Below are 15,701 nucleotides of genomic sequence, written 5' to 3'. Positions count from 1 at the left end.
ATACGTCTATATCTATATAGATATTATATATGTATACATACGATCGATATATATATATATATATATATAAACCAGACATTTTCGTAAATTATTTACATACTCAAAGACACAAATAAACAAACAAAAACAAAAAACACATAGAACATTCAAAACATAGAAGATACAACCACTAACCGAACAAAACTTTTGTCCCCCGGGGGGTTATGGGTATGGGTATGGGAATGGGAATGGGAATGGGAATGGGTATGGATTGGGGAATTCGAGTTCCCCTCCAATTGATTTTCGGCTGATTCTGGGCTTGGAAATATCCCTCCTCCCCTCCCAAAAAATACACACACGAGGGGTTTTCTGTGGGAGGGGGCTCTTGTCTCTTTTTTGTAGTGAAATAGAGAAAAACAAATCGAACATTGTGAAATTTAGTGTCTTTACACTTTAAAGAGAAATATATACAACCAGGAAATGGATTACTTAATTAAGAATTGTGAATGTAGAAATGCCTATATCTAAGCATCACACAGAGACACAACCAGAGGGAGACACAGACATAGACACAGCCACAGATACACACACACACACAAACACACAAACATAGATACGGATGCATAGCCGTACAACAAATTATGATAAATAACATACTCTCGTACATATGCCTAAAAGGATAAACAACGTGTAGTAATCTACAGCAAAGAGCAAAAAGCAACAGCAACAGCAAAAAGCAACCGCAACAAAAACCAATTACAAATCAATGTCTATATATTAAATGAACAAGAATATATATACATACATACACGATAAGTGTATATCAACAAAATATATACTATATATATATATACTATATATATGTATATGTATTTGTGTATATGAAAACAAACGCTATCAAAAAAAGGGGAAAAAACTTATATAAAAAAAAATTAATACAAAAGAAAAGAAAAACAAAGCAAAAAAAGAAACCAAAGAAATAACAAACAAATACAAAACACAAAATTATCAAAACAAAATTAGAAAGCCTTTTTTATTCAATGGGAAAAAGGGGGGTAAGTCAAAGCAAGCGCCAAGGCACTAACCAAGGACAAAGGGGAGGAGCTTCTCCTTAAGCATCCTCAAATATTGAAAGTCCTCTTTACAAAATTTTGTATACGAACACTTCGTATTTTTCCCCTAAATTCCGTAAATTGTATTAGTTATATAGAACGTCTGTTGTTTTATTTCCAGAGTACATATATTCCTCGATGTCCAACTTCTTCACTTATTCCCATAAAGAGAGAGAGAGAGGGAGCTACTTTGAGTAGCCAAGAATTCTTCGATTCTCCAAAGGTAGGTCCTGCCCAAACTCTTCTTCTAAATAATAATTAATGCTGAGGCTTAGGGCATAGTAGGCTTTTCATTAAAAGCCATAGCCCTGTGAAAATTATTCCTGGCCTGCCGATTCAGTCTGCCAAATACTACAGACCGCAGTCGCAAAAAGTACAAAAAATCTTTTCTTTGGCTAACGATTTTCGACTCAGAAAAAAGGACAACTAACACTAGAAAACCAGTGAGTATAGAATCCATTGTAGCAGAGATCGCAAATGATGCTCCGGGTTGTGTAATGGCTTCTTCCTTTCTGAAGTACATAATGGGGCAGACACTGTCGAAGCCGGTGACCACCAAGAACACGGTTGATTGCGAGAACAGTGTCTTCCGCGTGGGATCCAGCAGCATGCAGGGCTGGCGCACCGAAATGGAGGACGCCGACACCATCATCCTCTCGCTGCCGGAGGACCCCACTGCCTCCTTCTTCGGGGTATACGATGGACATGGCGGTGCTGCAGTGGCCAAATTTGCCGGACTTCATCTGCACCAGTTCATTACCAAGCGACGAGAGTACTTTGACAACGCCGTGGTGGGGGCCTTGAAGAGTGGGTTCCTTGATTTTGACAAGGAGATCATACAGAATGGATCCTGGCAGCAGCAGATAGCCGGCTCCACTGCCGTGGTGGTGCTGATCAAGGAGCAGCGTCTCTACTGTGCCAATGCTGGGGACTCGCGGGCCATTGCCAGCATTGGGGGCAAGGTTCGCGCCCTTTCCTGGGACCACAAGCCACAAAACGAAGAGGAGAGAAGCCGCATCCTGGCCGGCGGTGGTTTCATCGAGTTCAATCGCGTCAATGGCTCTCTGGCCCTCTCTCGGGCCTTTGGCGACTGCATGTACAAGCGGAACATGCACATGCCACCGGAGCAGCAGATCGTCACCGCCTATCCCGATGTGGAGGTGGCCGACCTCACAGAGGACTGGGAGTTCGTGGTCCTCGCCTGCGATGGCATCTGGGATGTGATGTCCAATCAGGAGGTGTGTGACTTTGTGCGAAAGCGCCTCGCAGCGGGCATGACCCCGGAGTGCATTTGCGAGGAGTTGTTGAACAGCTGCCTGGCCACCGACTTCAACATTACCGAGGTTGGAGGTGACAACATGACTGCCATTCTGGTCTGCTTCCTACACAACAAGACGTTCGAGGATCTGGTGGTTCGCTGCGGCGGCACCAATCAGAGCCCCACCGTAATGGATTCTTCAAAATCCATATGGTCTGACATCTAAGCACCTTTGGGCGCCAAATTAGGAATTATTAATTATTTGTTATTGTTTTTGGAGGTTTGGTAGCCGCACAGTTATTAACACTAGGGTGTGGTGACATACACACGTGATACGCACGATAGCAGATCGAGTATTTCGATCCGCAGCCCACAGCCCACAGTCCACACATTTATTTTATTCCAAATTTGTCAGGTGTTTCGTTAAAAATGTAATAAAATGTTAAAATTAACCAGCAATCAACTATCATCCTCAAGAATTCGAGTTCCACTACATTTTGAAACACTTTTTGTGTTCATTTCTCAGGGATCTCTGTGCAAATCTATATGCGATATGGTGTATATGTGTAGAACGACTATATAATATACTAGCAAACCATTTGCCGCAGTACTGAGAACTATTTCAGTTGCTGCGAAAGATGTTGTGGAATCATGAATTGAATGAGCGAATGAACTTCAGGAACAGGGTCGAATCTGGATCCGTGCCGATGAGCAAGAATCAATAATCTTGTCTCAATTATAAGTAGCTGCACTATTCCTAATAAGTCCATTTGACTTGAAATCGAGCGCATGACAATGTGTGTGTCCATAGCACAAGTCAGAACTTTCCGATGAGCGACATATTCAATGTCTGGTTCTTACTTGGATGCGAGACGAAGAAGATAAGCGTTGTGTCTGTTTTAGTCTTTGTTTGTTGATTTCGTTTATCTCGTGCCTTTTGTGACTGAGATTCACCCAATTGCGACATGCTCACACGCACATTTTCGTTATCTTGTTGGATTCGTGAATTTGTTTTTTCTGCTGTAATATTTCGCATGTTTCTTGCTTTATTCGTTCGACGGCCCAAAAATCGTGATAGGAAGAGCAAAATTAGTTAAAAACCTTATCCCATACCTACTAAATATAAGAAAAATTCATACAAATCGGTCGAGGAGAGATATGTCTTCGAAAAATGGTTATGCATTTTTTCTTTCAAGTACATAAATGTGTTCCATCGTTAGTCACCAATTCCTCCCATCTTTTTGATCAGCTTGCGGATTCCGCCTGGAAAATGCCTTGTCTCTAATTTTTGTGATATCGCAATGTTACAAGTGTATTCTGTGGCATCCAACATTTTAAAGATACGGAAAAACTAAAAATGCAGAATCATAGAGAATGACCATATCTAACAGATTAAGAAATCTGGATAAGATCGGATTATTACTATATCCAGAAGGAACAAATTAATTTGCAGTATCTACTCAAGGCCTTCCACGCGCTCACTCATTCCCTTTCTCGCATACACTCTTCGTCGTGCACTGTGTGCTCTCTCAGGCGGAGGGGAGCCGCGCTGACTGAGTATTGGGTATAAAAAAAAGAGTCGCAGACGTATGTAGCTGCAACTCACAACGTTTAGCTTCATTTCGTTTTAGTCACTCCAAAAAATCTTGACCTCACCATATTTCTCCACAATCATTCGGTTCGCCTTAGGTGCCGATTTTTTCGAGTTCAAAACCCTTACTTGAGCATTTGAAAAACCTAAAAATATTATTGAACATAGAAGCCATAGCTTTGATTTCTTTCATTCCCTTTGAATAGTATGCTTCGCCTGCCGATTCAGTCAGGTAAATACTACAGACCAGACCAGACCAGACCAGACCCATTTGTATAGCAGTCCCAAAAAGTACACCGATAAAACATCTCTACTTTGGTTAAACATTTTCGAGTCAGAACAAAGGATAGCAGCAAGTGAGTATAGAATCCATCGTAGTACAGAAAGTCCGGGATGTGTAATGGCTTGTCCCTTTCTGAAGTACATAATGGGGCAGACACTGTCGCAGCCGGTGACCACCAAGAACTCGGCCGAGTACGAGAACAGTCTCTTCCGCGTGGGATCCAGCAGCATGCAGGGCTGGCGCACTGAAATGGAGGACGCCGACACCATCATCCTCTCGCTGCCACAGGACCCCACTGCCTCCTTCTTCGGGGTATACGATGGACATGGCGGTGCTTCAGTGGCCAAATATGTAAGTCTTCATCTGCACCAGTTCATTACCAAGCGACGGGAGTACTTTGACAACGACGTGGAGCTGGCTTTGAGGCGCGGGTTCCTGGACCTTGACAAAGAGATCATGCAGAATGGATCCTGGCAGCAGCAGACAGCGGGCTCAACCGCTGTGGTAGTACTGATCAAGGAGCAGCGTCTCTACTGTGCCAATGCTGGGGACTCGCGGGCCATTGCCAGCATTGGGGGCAAGGTTCACGCCCTTTCCTGGGACCACAAGCCACAACACGATTTGGAGACTAGCCGCATCCTGGCCGGCGGTGGTTTTATCGAGCTCAATCGCGTCAATGGCATTCTGGCCCTCTCTCGGGCCTTTGGCGACTGCATGTACAAGCGTAACATGTACATGCCACCGGAGCAGCAGATCGTCACCGCCTATCCCGATGTGGAGGTGGTCGACCTCACAGAGGACTGGGAGTTCGTGGTCCTCGCCTGCGATGGCATCTGGGATGTGATGTCCAATCAGGAGGTGTGTGACTTTGTGCGAAAGCACCTCGCCGCGGGCATGACCCCGGAGTGCATTTGCGAGGAGCTGCTGAACAGCTGCCTGGCCACCGACTTCAACATTACCGAGGTTGGAGGCGACAACATGACTGCCATTCTGGTCTGCTTCCTACACAACAAGACGTTCGAGGATCTGGTGGTTCGCTGCGGCGGCCCCATTCAGAGACCCACCTTAATGGATTCTTCAAAATCCATATGGTCTAATATCTAAGCACCTTTGGGAACCAAATTTTTAATTATTTGTTATTGTTTTTGAAGGCTTGGCAGCCGCATAGTTATTAACACTGGGGTGTGGTGGCATACACACGACCATACACGTAGATCGAGTGTTTCGATCCGCAGCCCACAGTCCACACACTAATTGTATTCCAAATCTTCATGTTTCGTTAAAAATTTAATAAAATGTTAACATTAAACAGCAATCAACCACAAGAATTTGGATTCCCCTACATTTTGAAGTTCTTTCGTAAAATATTGACGAAATTGTTGAAATTATTGGATGGATATCCATAGAAAAACTCTTGTGTTCATTTCTCAGGGATCGTTGGATCTCTCGTTTAATTCGAATAAATGTGCAAATCTATAATACAATTTTAAGATCTAGATATAGGGTGTATATGTTAAGTACGAATATATAATGTGTGTGCACCAAGGTATATGCAGGTGCACTCTATAGAGTAGGTGTATGTATGTACGATATCTTTGGTGCGATTAGCTGTAGGTTCGAGTCGTAGGTGGAGTTGGGTTGAGTATAGAAAATGCAGTGTGCTTCTCGTGTCCCTCTAAATATGCTCGACGATAACTACTCGTAATGTGTAAAGTGCTACAAAATAATATGCGATATGTGTATAGATCTATAGATCTATAGGTCTTCAGATGTATAGATGTATAGCTAGGGGTAGGGGTGTGTGTCAGGGGCTAATTAGTGTTATAGTTATGTCAATTATTGCACCACATGCGGCCGTAAGAGTGCTTAAAATAAAGTGCCGCACACATGTGGAGGAGACCCACAAGATGTGCGCCGAATTTAAAGATAAAGACTAGATATCTCTCGTTTTGGACCGACTTCCGTGCGGGAAGCAGGAAGCCCCATCCTCAATGCCTTAAAGCGAAATGATTAATAAGGTTAACTATGTATACTTTTCAGTGTTTATGTGTGCGTGTGTGTCTATGTTGTATCTTGTAAAATCATAATTCTAAGTGAGAAGAAATGTGTGTGTGTGTGTATAAAATTAGCTTTGCTGTGGGTGTCGACGATCGGGTGAGCGGGGACGATCTCTGGATCTACATATATGCTGATCGAACGATCGACCAATCGATCGATCGTATTGTATGTGCTATCAAAAAAATACTGGTTACATTGGTGGTTTGTCGTTGTTCTTGGCAAGTCTCTAAAGAAGTCTCATTACAACTAAGTGAAGATCAAACGATCGCGGCCTTAGAGGGGCCATCGGATCGATCCCTGTCTAGATATCTATATCGTGTGTATAACTTCCTCTGCTCCTCTTCCTTTGCGCTCTCTCTCTCTCTCTCTCTCTCGCTCTGTCTCGCTCTATTTTGGAGTGATCTGTCTCGTGGATCAGCTAGTGCTCTCTCTTTGGAATCATCTACTCTCTAAATGGTACTTTAGCTCTTTTGCATTTTTGTTTTTTTATCACATATTCGTTGACTACAGTAAGAAAATGGCCTTGGACTTGGACTTGGACTTGGACTCTGGGTGGTGCAGGGTGGGTGCTTTGTGGGGGTTTTGCTATCCTCGATTCTGAAGTTCTTTCGTTCTCTCTGGTGTCTTTTGCTTGGATATATTCTGCATGTGGTCCCTGCCCTGGGACTATGCCACCATCGCATAGTTGCCCGTGAGCTCAAAGGGACTTGTCTTGGCCGAGTGCGTGAAGTTGTTCTTTGGCGAAAAGTCGACCGGCTGCTCCTGTGCCCCGGTGCCTGCCGCACCGCCCTCTGTGGGGGGCGGTGGGTTGGGTACGTGATAGTGGTAGTGCAGCGGATGCATCGTTTGGTAGAGCACACTCGGATGGGCCAGAGCCGTCGGCTGGATCACATTGGTCCGCTTGAAGTGCTCGTTGTCGCCCAACGGGTAGGAGGAGGAAGAGCTCTGGTATGCCAGTGCCGCCTGCCGCCGCTCCTTCTCTTTCTGCAGCAGCTTATTGGCCAGCGTCGACTTGGCCGAGTCCGGAGGGGCGGTCGTTGTCACCGTCGAGGGGGAGCCCGAAATCGAGCCCGAACTGGAGCCACAGCTGGAGCCGCCCTCCTGCTGCCGCTTGGGCGATGCAGGGGGTCGCCCTGTGCCGCTGCCGCTGCCACTGCCGCTGCCACCGCCGCTGCTGCGGTTCTTCATGCAGGAGGACTCCTCGTGCTTGTACAGATACGATTTCAGGGCGAAGGCCTTGCCGCAGCGGGAGCACGAGTGCGGCTTGGTGTTCGAGTGCGTCTGGATGTGGGCCCGAAGGTTGGACTTGTCCGCAAAGGCCTTGCTGCAGACGCTGCACTTGAAGGGCTTCTCCCCGGTGTGGGTGCGGATGTGGCCCTGCAGCAGCCAGGGGCGGGAGAAGCACTTGCCGCAGTGGTGGCACTCGCAGCCCTGGCTGTGGGTGCGCACGTGCATCGAGTAGGCGGGCATCGACACGTACACCTTCTCGCAGAAGGGGCAATGGCGTGCCTTCTTGTCCATAATTGACCTTCGAAAGGATTCAAGATTAGTTTGGGTTCTCTTTTGAGATCTTTTCGGTTCTCTGTCGTCCCCTACCTATGGGTTTGTCTATGGCGCGCCAGATTCGAGGATGTGGAATACTTCTTGCCGCACTCGGGACAGATGTGCTCGTCCTCCGTGGCCTGCTCCTGATGATCGTGCCGCTCCTGCTCCTGGGGCTCCCCGGATTGGTGGCTGTGGCTGCTGTGGCTGCTGCTGCTGCTGCTGGTGCAGGAGTTCGAGTCGGAGATGGTGCAGCGCCGCAGTTTCCTGCGATCGAACACCTTGTGGCTGTAGTAATTGGAGTCATCGTCCGACGAACAGGCATAGAAGTGGGGCTTAACCTCGCCGTCCGTGATCAGGGGACCCGCTGCCAGCGTGACCTCCGCCAGCTGTGTGAGATTGTACAGCTCCTCGGGTATGGGAGTGGCCTGCTGGTCCTTCGTCATGACGATGAAATGGTGTCTGCAAAGAAACGAGGGAATTTCTATGATGAAATGGCAGTGGAAATCGAAATGGCACTGGCTAAGACGAGACGAGACAACCTGCTAAATGCGAACCACATGCGTCATTCCCACCCAATTGACCAACGACAACGACAACGCGAGTGAGTGCTACATACAAATACAAATACAAATACATATATACTTATGTATTTGCAGATGTATCAGTGGAATCTATGGGAAAGACATTATAAATGTGTGGCATCCACAGACCGTCCACGGGCAGATGCATCCATCACTCTCCTCCTATCAGAAACCCCCTTGGGCCATGGATCGCCCTCTCCCTCTCTCTGTCTCTCTGTACCGGTAAGCGCCATAATTCTTGTTTGTTTATTTGAAGATTCATCAATTTATAATTAAGGACGTGGACCGAGAGGCCACACGGCCACGATGTGAGCCAAAGTCGTCTGCATCATCATCATCATCATCAGCATCATCATCAGCATCAGCGTCGTGCGAATGGGGATCGGAGGATCGGGGGATCGGGGGATCGGGGGAATGGGCACTGAAGATGGGGTTGGTTGGCACACGGGGCGTATGATTAACGTCAGAGCATGGCCGGCATTGCATTCTGCTGGCACTTGTTGGCTCTACGGGTTCTACGGGTTCTACGGCTCTACGTTTTTGTAGTTCTGCATCTTTGTATGTTTCATATATACGGATGGAGGGGGCTGGGGCTCTTCTTCGCTACTCGCATGTGATATAAATTTATGTCGAAATGAATGCGCTTAATTTGTTCATGTTGTCGTGGCATTGATTAATCTCGCACGTAATTGGCGCAACACAGCGTCAGGTGGGCTCCCATCTATAAGGCAGGGTTCACTGTAGTCATAACCCAGATACTCATAGATCTCCGCCTCGATATCTTTGCGTGGAAAGGCCATCAATTCGTTGTGTATATCCATCCCATAGCACTTGATCATTTGTTTATCCATGGCGAAAGCTTTTCTCCTTTCAGCCACCACCGACTAATCGTCTAAATAATCATCGATTCATTCAATGAGCTCTGAAGACGAGGTCATGTGCAATAAAGCGGTTGCTTTGCTGCTTTTGCGGCGTTTTGTTTGCTTTTTCTATAGAACGCGCGTCTCAGGCCCCCTCCCAGGCCCCAGGCCCCAGCCCCGGGCCGCGTGATTTGAGGTAGTGGGGCGTGGGTGTGGGTGATCCTATGGCTAAACATCTGCCAAACCCCCAGCCCGCCAGACTTTTGCAACCTGTTGAGCATTCTTAGCTGCCAATTCGCTCGCGTTCATTTTTGCTTTTTTGCCACCGCGGAGTACATCAAAATGTTGGCGGCAATTAAACAGAATTCTCGTTGCGAAGGTGGTTTTCCATGGAAAACCCCTTCAACGTGCCCCCCTGGGGTGGGGTGTTGCGTTGTGCTCTGCGGTGTTGTGCGTGGGCCGGGCCAGACATCCCATAAGTTGTGTCTTGCCAATTTGCGGCCCATTTATTCATATATCCCTCTCCTCGTCCACACTCTTCCCAGGTGGTTGCCTGCCACCGACACTCACACACACAGCACACAGCACATAGCACATATGTGTATAGAATGTTCTACCTAATCACGTCATTTTCTATACCCTCGATATTCCATCGAACACCGAACGGTGTGCCACTCAAGAAATATGAATGTGTGATTGGGGAGAACTTGTACGTTCGTGAACATTCCTCTAAAGAAATCGCCGAGGAACAGCTGACAAGTGCTGCTGCCTTCTTTCGGTCTTTGGTCTCTGGTCTCTGCTCTCCCCCTAAGCGATCTGTGGTCTGGTGGTCTGGTGGCCTGTGCCATATTTTCGATGTCAGAATCGTTGATGTTGAGGCAAACGAAATGTCGCATGTTTCTGTGACAGGCCGTTAATTAATAATTCCTCGGGCAGCACCGTGCAGCGATTGCAGATCGCAGATTGGTAATCGCAGATGACACGAGCAGGAAGTACACGGGGGGCACAGGCACGGGCACGGACACGGACACTCCTTGCAATGATGGGATCCCCAAAGATCTTCTTAGCACTCCAATTGAGTCACCATAATGCACCTCCCCCCTCCGCCCCCCACACACATTGACCCAGGCAATGCCGAAGAACAACCGTGTGTTCCATTTCGTATGGTTTTTTCCATTCCCACCGATGCAGAAGAGATCTGCGCAAATCGAGGCGCACACTGCATGGCCTCTCCGTCCGTCTGTCCGTCTTTCTGTCCTTCTGTCTGTGGCCGTGTCTGTAGCCCCGTGTCCGTCCATTCATTGCCAATGGGAGGAAAGTTCAAAGTCCTGTTAATGTACACAAAAGCCAAAGAGAGAAATTCTGGACTGCAACAATGGTGCAGAGACGTTCAACGAGGTGGAGGTGGCCTCAGTGGCCTTAACAACGCTGCTGATGGCGATGCTGATGCTGATGCTGATGGTGGCCGTACGGCGTACACGTCTCTTCCTCTTCTCCCATGGATCTCTATTAATAGACACCTTTCCTAGGGCCCACAGGGACCACAGATGGACAAGGGTTGAGAGACGTTGTGTTGCTCGGGAATATTGTAGTTTACATTTTAGTTCAAACTTGAAAATGCAAATGGATAATAAACAAATCTCAGCGCCAGTCTCTCTGGCACTGCCTCAAGAGTCAATGCCACACAGATGACCGATCCGAGGATCCCATTCCCATTCGCATTCCCCCTCCAATCCCGCTGCGTTTCGACCGAATTGTTTGGATTGGAATACCAAGGGGGCAGGGACGGTGCAGGGAATGTTTATGCCAGAGGCGGTGGCGGCGGTGCTGGCGGCGTCGGGCCCTCATCAATCGTTGCCTCAAACTGCAGTTCTCGATGGATTGTTTACGGCGATATAAACAAGGAAAGGACACAAAGGATCGATCGCGACGAAGGAGGAAGCTCTAGAATCACCTGTAAATCATTTGCGATAATTCCCCCTATTTTATAGTACACCCCTACATATATGTATAGCTTTCGACCAAATTAGTTGTTGTGGTTCCAAGATCTACGCAGTTCTCCCCCCGGTCTTGAACAACGCACTTTGCAGCCTCTAGACAATGGCATGATTACCAGATATCACCAGACACATATACCTATAGGCACATATCTCTGTAGAATGGCACCCATTTCCCCGTTCTAAGCTGTCACTTCGCTTTTCTTTCTTTCTGGGCGAAAGAGACTTCATTTTTCAGAAGAAGAGCATCCCATCCGCAGAATCGCGTCCGCAGAATTAGCGGCACAAGAGGCCGAACCCGAAGCAGCCCCATAGAAGCTCATTGCCAATGCAAACATTTCTCACGTAAATGTCAAAATATCAAAAGAAATAATAATATTAATTTAACAAGTGTGGTCGTTTCGTATCGTATGGGTAGATCGTATCGTATCGTATAGGATCGGAATGGGTTGGGATGGGATGGGATGGGATGGACAGTGGGAAGGGGTCTGCGCACTGCCAGTCTTTTGACTGTTTTGCATTCACGCGAATCTTTTGGCCCAATTTGCCAAACAGATTTTTGTCTTCGATTTGGGGTGTCTCTGTTTCCTGGCGAAAAATTATAGTTATGTTATGCATTCTCTCGCCGAATTGTATTGTGTAATCCAAAAGGTGCAAAAACAAAGAAAGAAAAAACACGGGGGAAAATGCTACACATCTATTAGAAGAAGGCCCCCTGCCTCGAAGGGCCTTTCACTTTCTTTCTACCAAAAAGTAATCGTAATTTTTTGCCAACTCACCCCACACGCAGTTTTTTCGAATAGATCGGGTGGGATCTCTGGGAAGCAGATTCCGCTTCTCGTCTCGTCTCTTGTCCCTCGTCTTTCGGTGTCTCTCGTCGGCGGTGGTTATAGGTGGCTGATGATTCAGATGTCGATGCCAAATCAATAATATATTACACACAGACACAGATATCGGAATCCGTGTTCACATACGACTATATAGCGACACGCGTTTCACTGTTCCTCTCGTTCTTCTCGAGATTTTCACGAATTTCAAATTTCATCACAAGCCAAGTGTTCGCTCGGATTTGTGTGTGTGGGGCGGCGTGTGGTGTGTGGTATGGAGGGTGCTCTGGTGTTCTGGTGCTCTGGTGGGAGGGTGCTGATCGATCGATGCTCTGAAGCTCGATGATCCTCGCCAAGTGTCAAAGCTATCGAACGGTTGAACAAACGGTACAAACGGTACAGACGGTGCAGACGGTACTGGCAGTCCGCTGTCCAAAAAAAAAGGCGATCGCAACGCAACGAGATCCCAGGAAGAACTGAATCTTCAACGGAACACCACTTACAGTTTTTACATCGTGATCGTGTGCCGTACGATCCGAGGGAGACGTGGACGACAGCCAGCAGCTGTTCGCCGCCGCCGCCACCGCCGCTGCCGCCACCCGAGGATCGTCGGAGTGTAGAGAGAACTCGGGGAGAACGACGCTCGGATCGGCAGAGGAGAGATCGGAGAAGATCGGAACAAGTGTGTGCGGTGTGCGGTTTATAAATAAATCGAAAATACGAGTAATGTTTTCCTTATGCCTCCTCTCCTCTGCTCTCTTTGCTCTCTACGGCACTGGCTCTGGCTCCGGCACGGGACGGCACCTCTCCCACTGATTGCTGAAAATGGAAAAACTGTTTTTTTTTTTTAAGTGCAGGGCAGGCAGCAGGACCACTGCGCAGAATTATCTTCCTAACCAGTGTCAAAATACTCATAGAGTGTGTGTCTTTCCCTTTGGCGGCAGCCCCCATGCTGATCTCTCTCGCTCTCTCTCTCTCTCTCTCTCTCTCTATGGCTTCGTGGTTGGGCAGTTTTTACGCTGTTGCCGGCTCCTCGGCTTTTCCTCTCTTGTTTTTTCCGTGTGACGCAGTGAAATGCAATTTGGCATTTGTTTGTGCTTTCGGCGGGCATCCAAAATAGATTCCGCTCACCTGTACCCCATTCCACCCACCCCCTAACCACTCCCTCTGCCATTCTCGCTCTCTTCTTCTGTTATTCCATCCCTCCCCCTGGCTGGCCTTTGAAGGAAAACGAATTCCACACAGGTGTTGTCGCCTGTTCTATGCCTCTCTTCTTCTCTTCTCTGTCTCTCTCTCTCTGTCTCTCTTTCGCTGTCGGCTTTTCCGGCGTAATGAACTTAATGTCGCCCCGTCAGGTGGTGGGAGGTAGGGGTCGGGGTTTGGGTTGGGGTTGGTTATTGGTTCGGATATATTTATGGTTGGTATATTTTCTATATTCTATATTCGATATGATTTATGTGTGTGCTTCGGGGACTTTTGGTTCTGGTTTAAATTGGTTTTTGATGTTGGACAAAAGATTTACGGATCAGACCATCCCATCCCCATCCCCATTCTCATCCCCTTTGCAGTGCGTTTTTTCGCACTTCTTTTGGGATTTTCACACTTCACAAGTTGCAGCCCACGCACCGATCGAAAGACAAAGGAAATCCCAGCAGCTGAGGCAGCAGCAGCACACCAAGGGTGTGGCAGGGAAAGACAACGGGGGAGGCAGGAGAATGGATGATGTCTGGCGCCAACATGGAAATGCAATTTGAATGGTAAGGTCAAGATGGGCCAGTGCCATGCATCAGAGAGAAAGCTTTGGACCAAGGAAATGCCACTGGGTAGGGGGATGGGATGGTATGGGGGGGCGGGAGGTAGACCAATGTGTGACATGTGCTAAAGACACTTTGTGGCAGCAGCGTCGACTTTAATCACGGCAATTAATAAGAGAAGAAAGGCCGCGACAGGCGGAGAAAGAGAGAGAAAGAGAAACAGAGACTGGGACAAAGGAAGGAAGTGTCCCATACCACGAGTATAGAACCCCCCTCCCCATCTCCATCCCCATCCAAGATTCAACCTCAGGGAAGATCTGATCAGCAGCCCCCATCAGACAAGAACTAAGCCCCGAGACAGGCGAGGCCTCACCCAGAGCGAGAGACCATTCTGGAGACCGACGACGACGACGACGACGACGACGTCGACTGGCGGCCATAAATCTATTTTCGTCCTGATTCCAGCCAGGCCACCGTCACCTCCCACCGCTACCCGGCCGTGGCTTTGGCTCTGGCTATGGCACCACTCCACTCCACTCTACTCTCTCCTCACTTGCTGCGCAATTGCATCGTCCCGTCCGTCCGATCTCCCATGCGGCAAGGCAGCTCCATCTTCCCGTCTGTGCTCCGTTTATTAAGTGCCCCTGGATCTTTATTTTTAACTGTTTCTCTGCTGCTGTTTCTGTTGCTGTTGCTGTTGCTGCGGCATCGCATCGCATTGGGTGGATCGTTTCTTTGCGTAGGTAAAATGCAACCAGGGTACAAGTACAAGTAAAAGTACAAGTATTTGGCCACCATTCTTAGCCCCATTCCCATTCCCACTCCCATCCCGATTCCCTTCCCATTCCCACATCGAAGAATCGACAACCACATCCGTAAATTCCAGACGGACGGGAGGTTCTCCAATTATTTACACAGATAATAAATAAGGCGGAATCAGCGTTAATGCGAAATTCAACAGCCAGGCGAAATGAAGAAAGAAAAGAGGGAAATCTTCTGCATGCACGCACGGGTATATACATATTTTTCTCCCCAACAATTTCTTCGTTTGTTGTTTTGTAAATAATTTTATAATTGATTGTTAATTGAAGCCTGATGATCATGTTGCGGTTCCATAAATTCAACGATAATCTGAGAAATCTGTGAATTCGGGAATTCGGAAATTCGGGAATTGTGCCACGAGCCAACGACTCGACTCCACTTGAGTGGAGACCTCAGATCTCAGATCTCTTGCGATTACTCGAGTGGCGAGACGAGACGAGGCGGCTATGGCTATAACTTATATCGCAACGTGCGACTTCATCACCCAATTCTCCAAATTCAATGCAGCATCCTGTTTACAGGAATTCCATTCCTTTGACTCGCACAAGTCTCAAGGGTTAAAGCGGATGGATGAATGGTTGGATGGATGGATCTCTCTCTCTCTCTCTTTCGTACTGGAGGGGCAGCACCTGACACGGCTGCCCCTGCCAGGCCGGATATGTGTGTAATTCCTGTGCGAGGAATCAGAGCTGCTGCTGTTGCTGCTGCTGCTGCAGAGTTGCAGCTGAAGTTTGGATCGTGCCGCGGCGTGCAGCAAGATCATAAAGTTCTATTTATACAGAGGCTGACAACAACCGACGGATGGACGGTTGGACGGATGGACGGCTGGACGGATGGGGGAACTAGCACTGACTCTCTGCTGATTCTGATTCTCATTCCGAATCGGATTCGGATTAGGGGAGTTGCGGATGCATGGAGAGCAAAGCGCACAGGCGACGACGAGCGCACACTCACGTAGGGGAGGTTCAAACTCCAAACTGCATATCCAAATCCAAGTCCACGGCGCTGCTAAATTTGAACTTTTGAAGAGCAAG

The 15,701-nt window shown here is 47.8% G+C and overlaps 3 protein-coding genes across 3 annotated transcripts; 2 read left to right on the top strand and 1 right to left on the bottom strand.

The window, feature by feature from the left end:
* Positions 1 to 1,387: 1,387 nt before the first annotated feature.
* Positions 1,388 to 2,800, top strand: LOC6599561 (probable protein phosphatase 2C T23F11.1). Its single transcript, XM_002024632.2, has 2 exons — positions 1,388 to 1,534; positions 1,610 to 2,800. The coding sequence occupies exon 2, from the start codon at positions 1,616 to 1,618 to the stop codon at positions 2,573 to 2,575; it is 960 nt and encodes a 319-aa protein (XP_002024668.1). The 5' UTR covers positions 1,388 to 1,534; positions 1,610 to 1,615; the 3' UTR covers positions 2,576 to 2,800.
* Positions 2,801 to 4,160: 1,360 nt separating this feature from the next.
* On the top strand, positions 4,161 to 5,542 carry LOC6599560 (probable protein phosphatase 2C T23F11.1). The gene is made up of 2 exons (XM_002024631.2): positions 4,161 to 4,296; positions 4,362 to 5,542. Exon 2 carries the CDS (start codon positions 4,368 to 4,370, stop codon positions 5,325 to 5,327), a length of 960 nt encoding a protein of 319 aa, XP_002024667.1. The 5' UTR covers positions 4,161 to 4,296; positions 4,362 to 4,367; the 3' UTR covers positions 5,328 to 5,542.
* A 100-nt stretch (positions 5,543 to 5,642) lies between these two features.
* Positions 5,643 to 12,541, bottom strand: LOC6599559 (zinc finger and SCAN domain-containing protein 2). Its single transcript, XM_026993608.1, has 3 exons — positions 12,044 to 12,541; positions 7,878 to 8,285; positions 5,643 to 7,809 (listed from the first exon to the last, which is right to left on the bottom strand). Exons 2-3 carry the CDS (start codon positions 8,267 to 8,269, stop codon positions 6,948 to 6,950), a joined length of 1,254 nt encoding a protein of 417 aa, XP_026849409.1. The 5' UTR covers positions 8,270 to 8,285; positions 12,044 to 12,541; the 3' UTR covers positions 5,643 to 6,947.
* Positions 12,542 to 15,701: the final 3,160 nt, after the last annotated feature.

This window comes from Drosophila persimilis, unplaced genomic scaffold (assembly GCF_003286085.1).
Source record: "Drosophila persimilis strain 14011-0111.01,24,50 unplaced genomic scaffold, DperRS2 tig00000863-arrow-arrow-pilon, whole genome shotgun sequence".
NCBI lineage: Eukaryota > Metazoa > Arthropoda > Insecta > Diptera > Drosophilidae > Drosophila > Drosophila persimilis.
The sequence above is the reverse complement of the archived record's forward strand: the minus strand, read 5'-3'. Positions and strand labels throughout refer to the sequence as shown.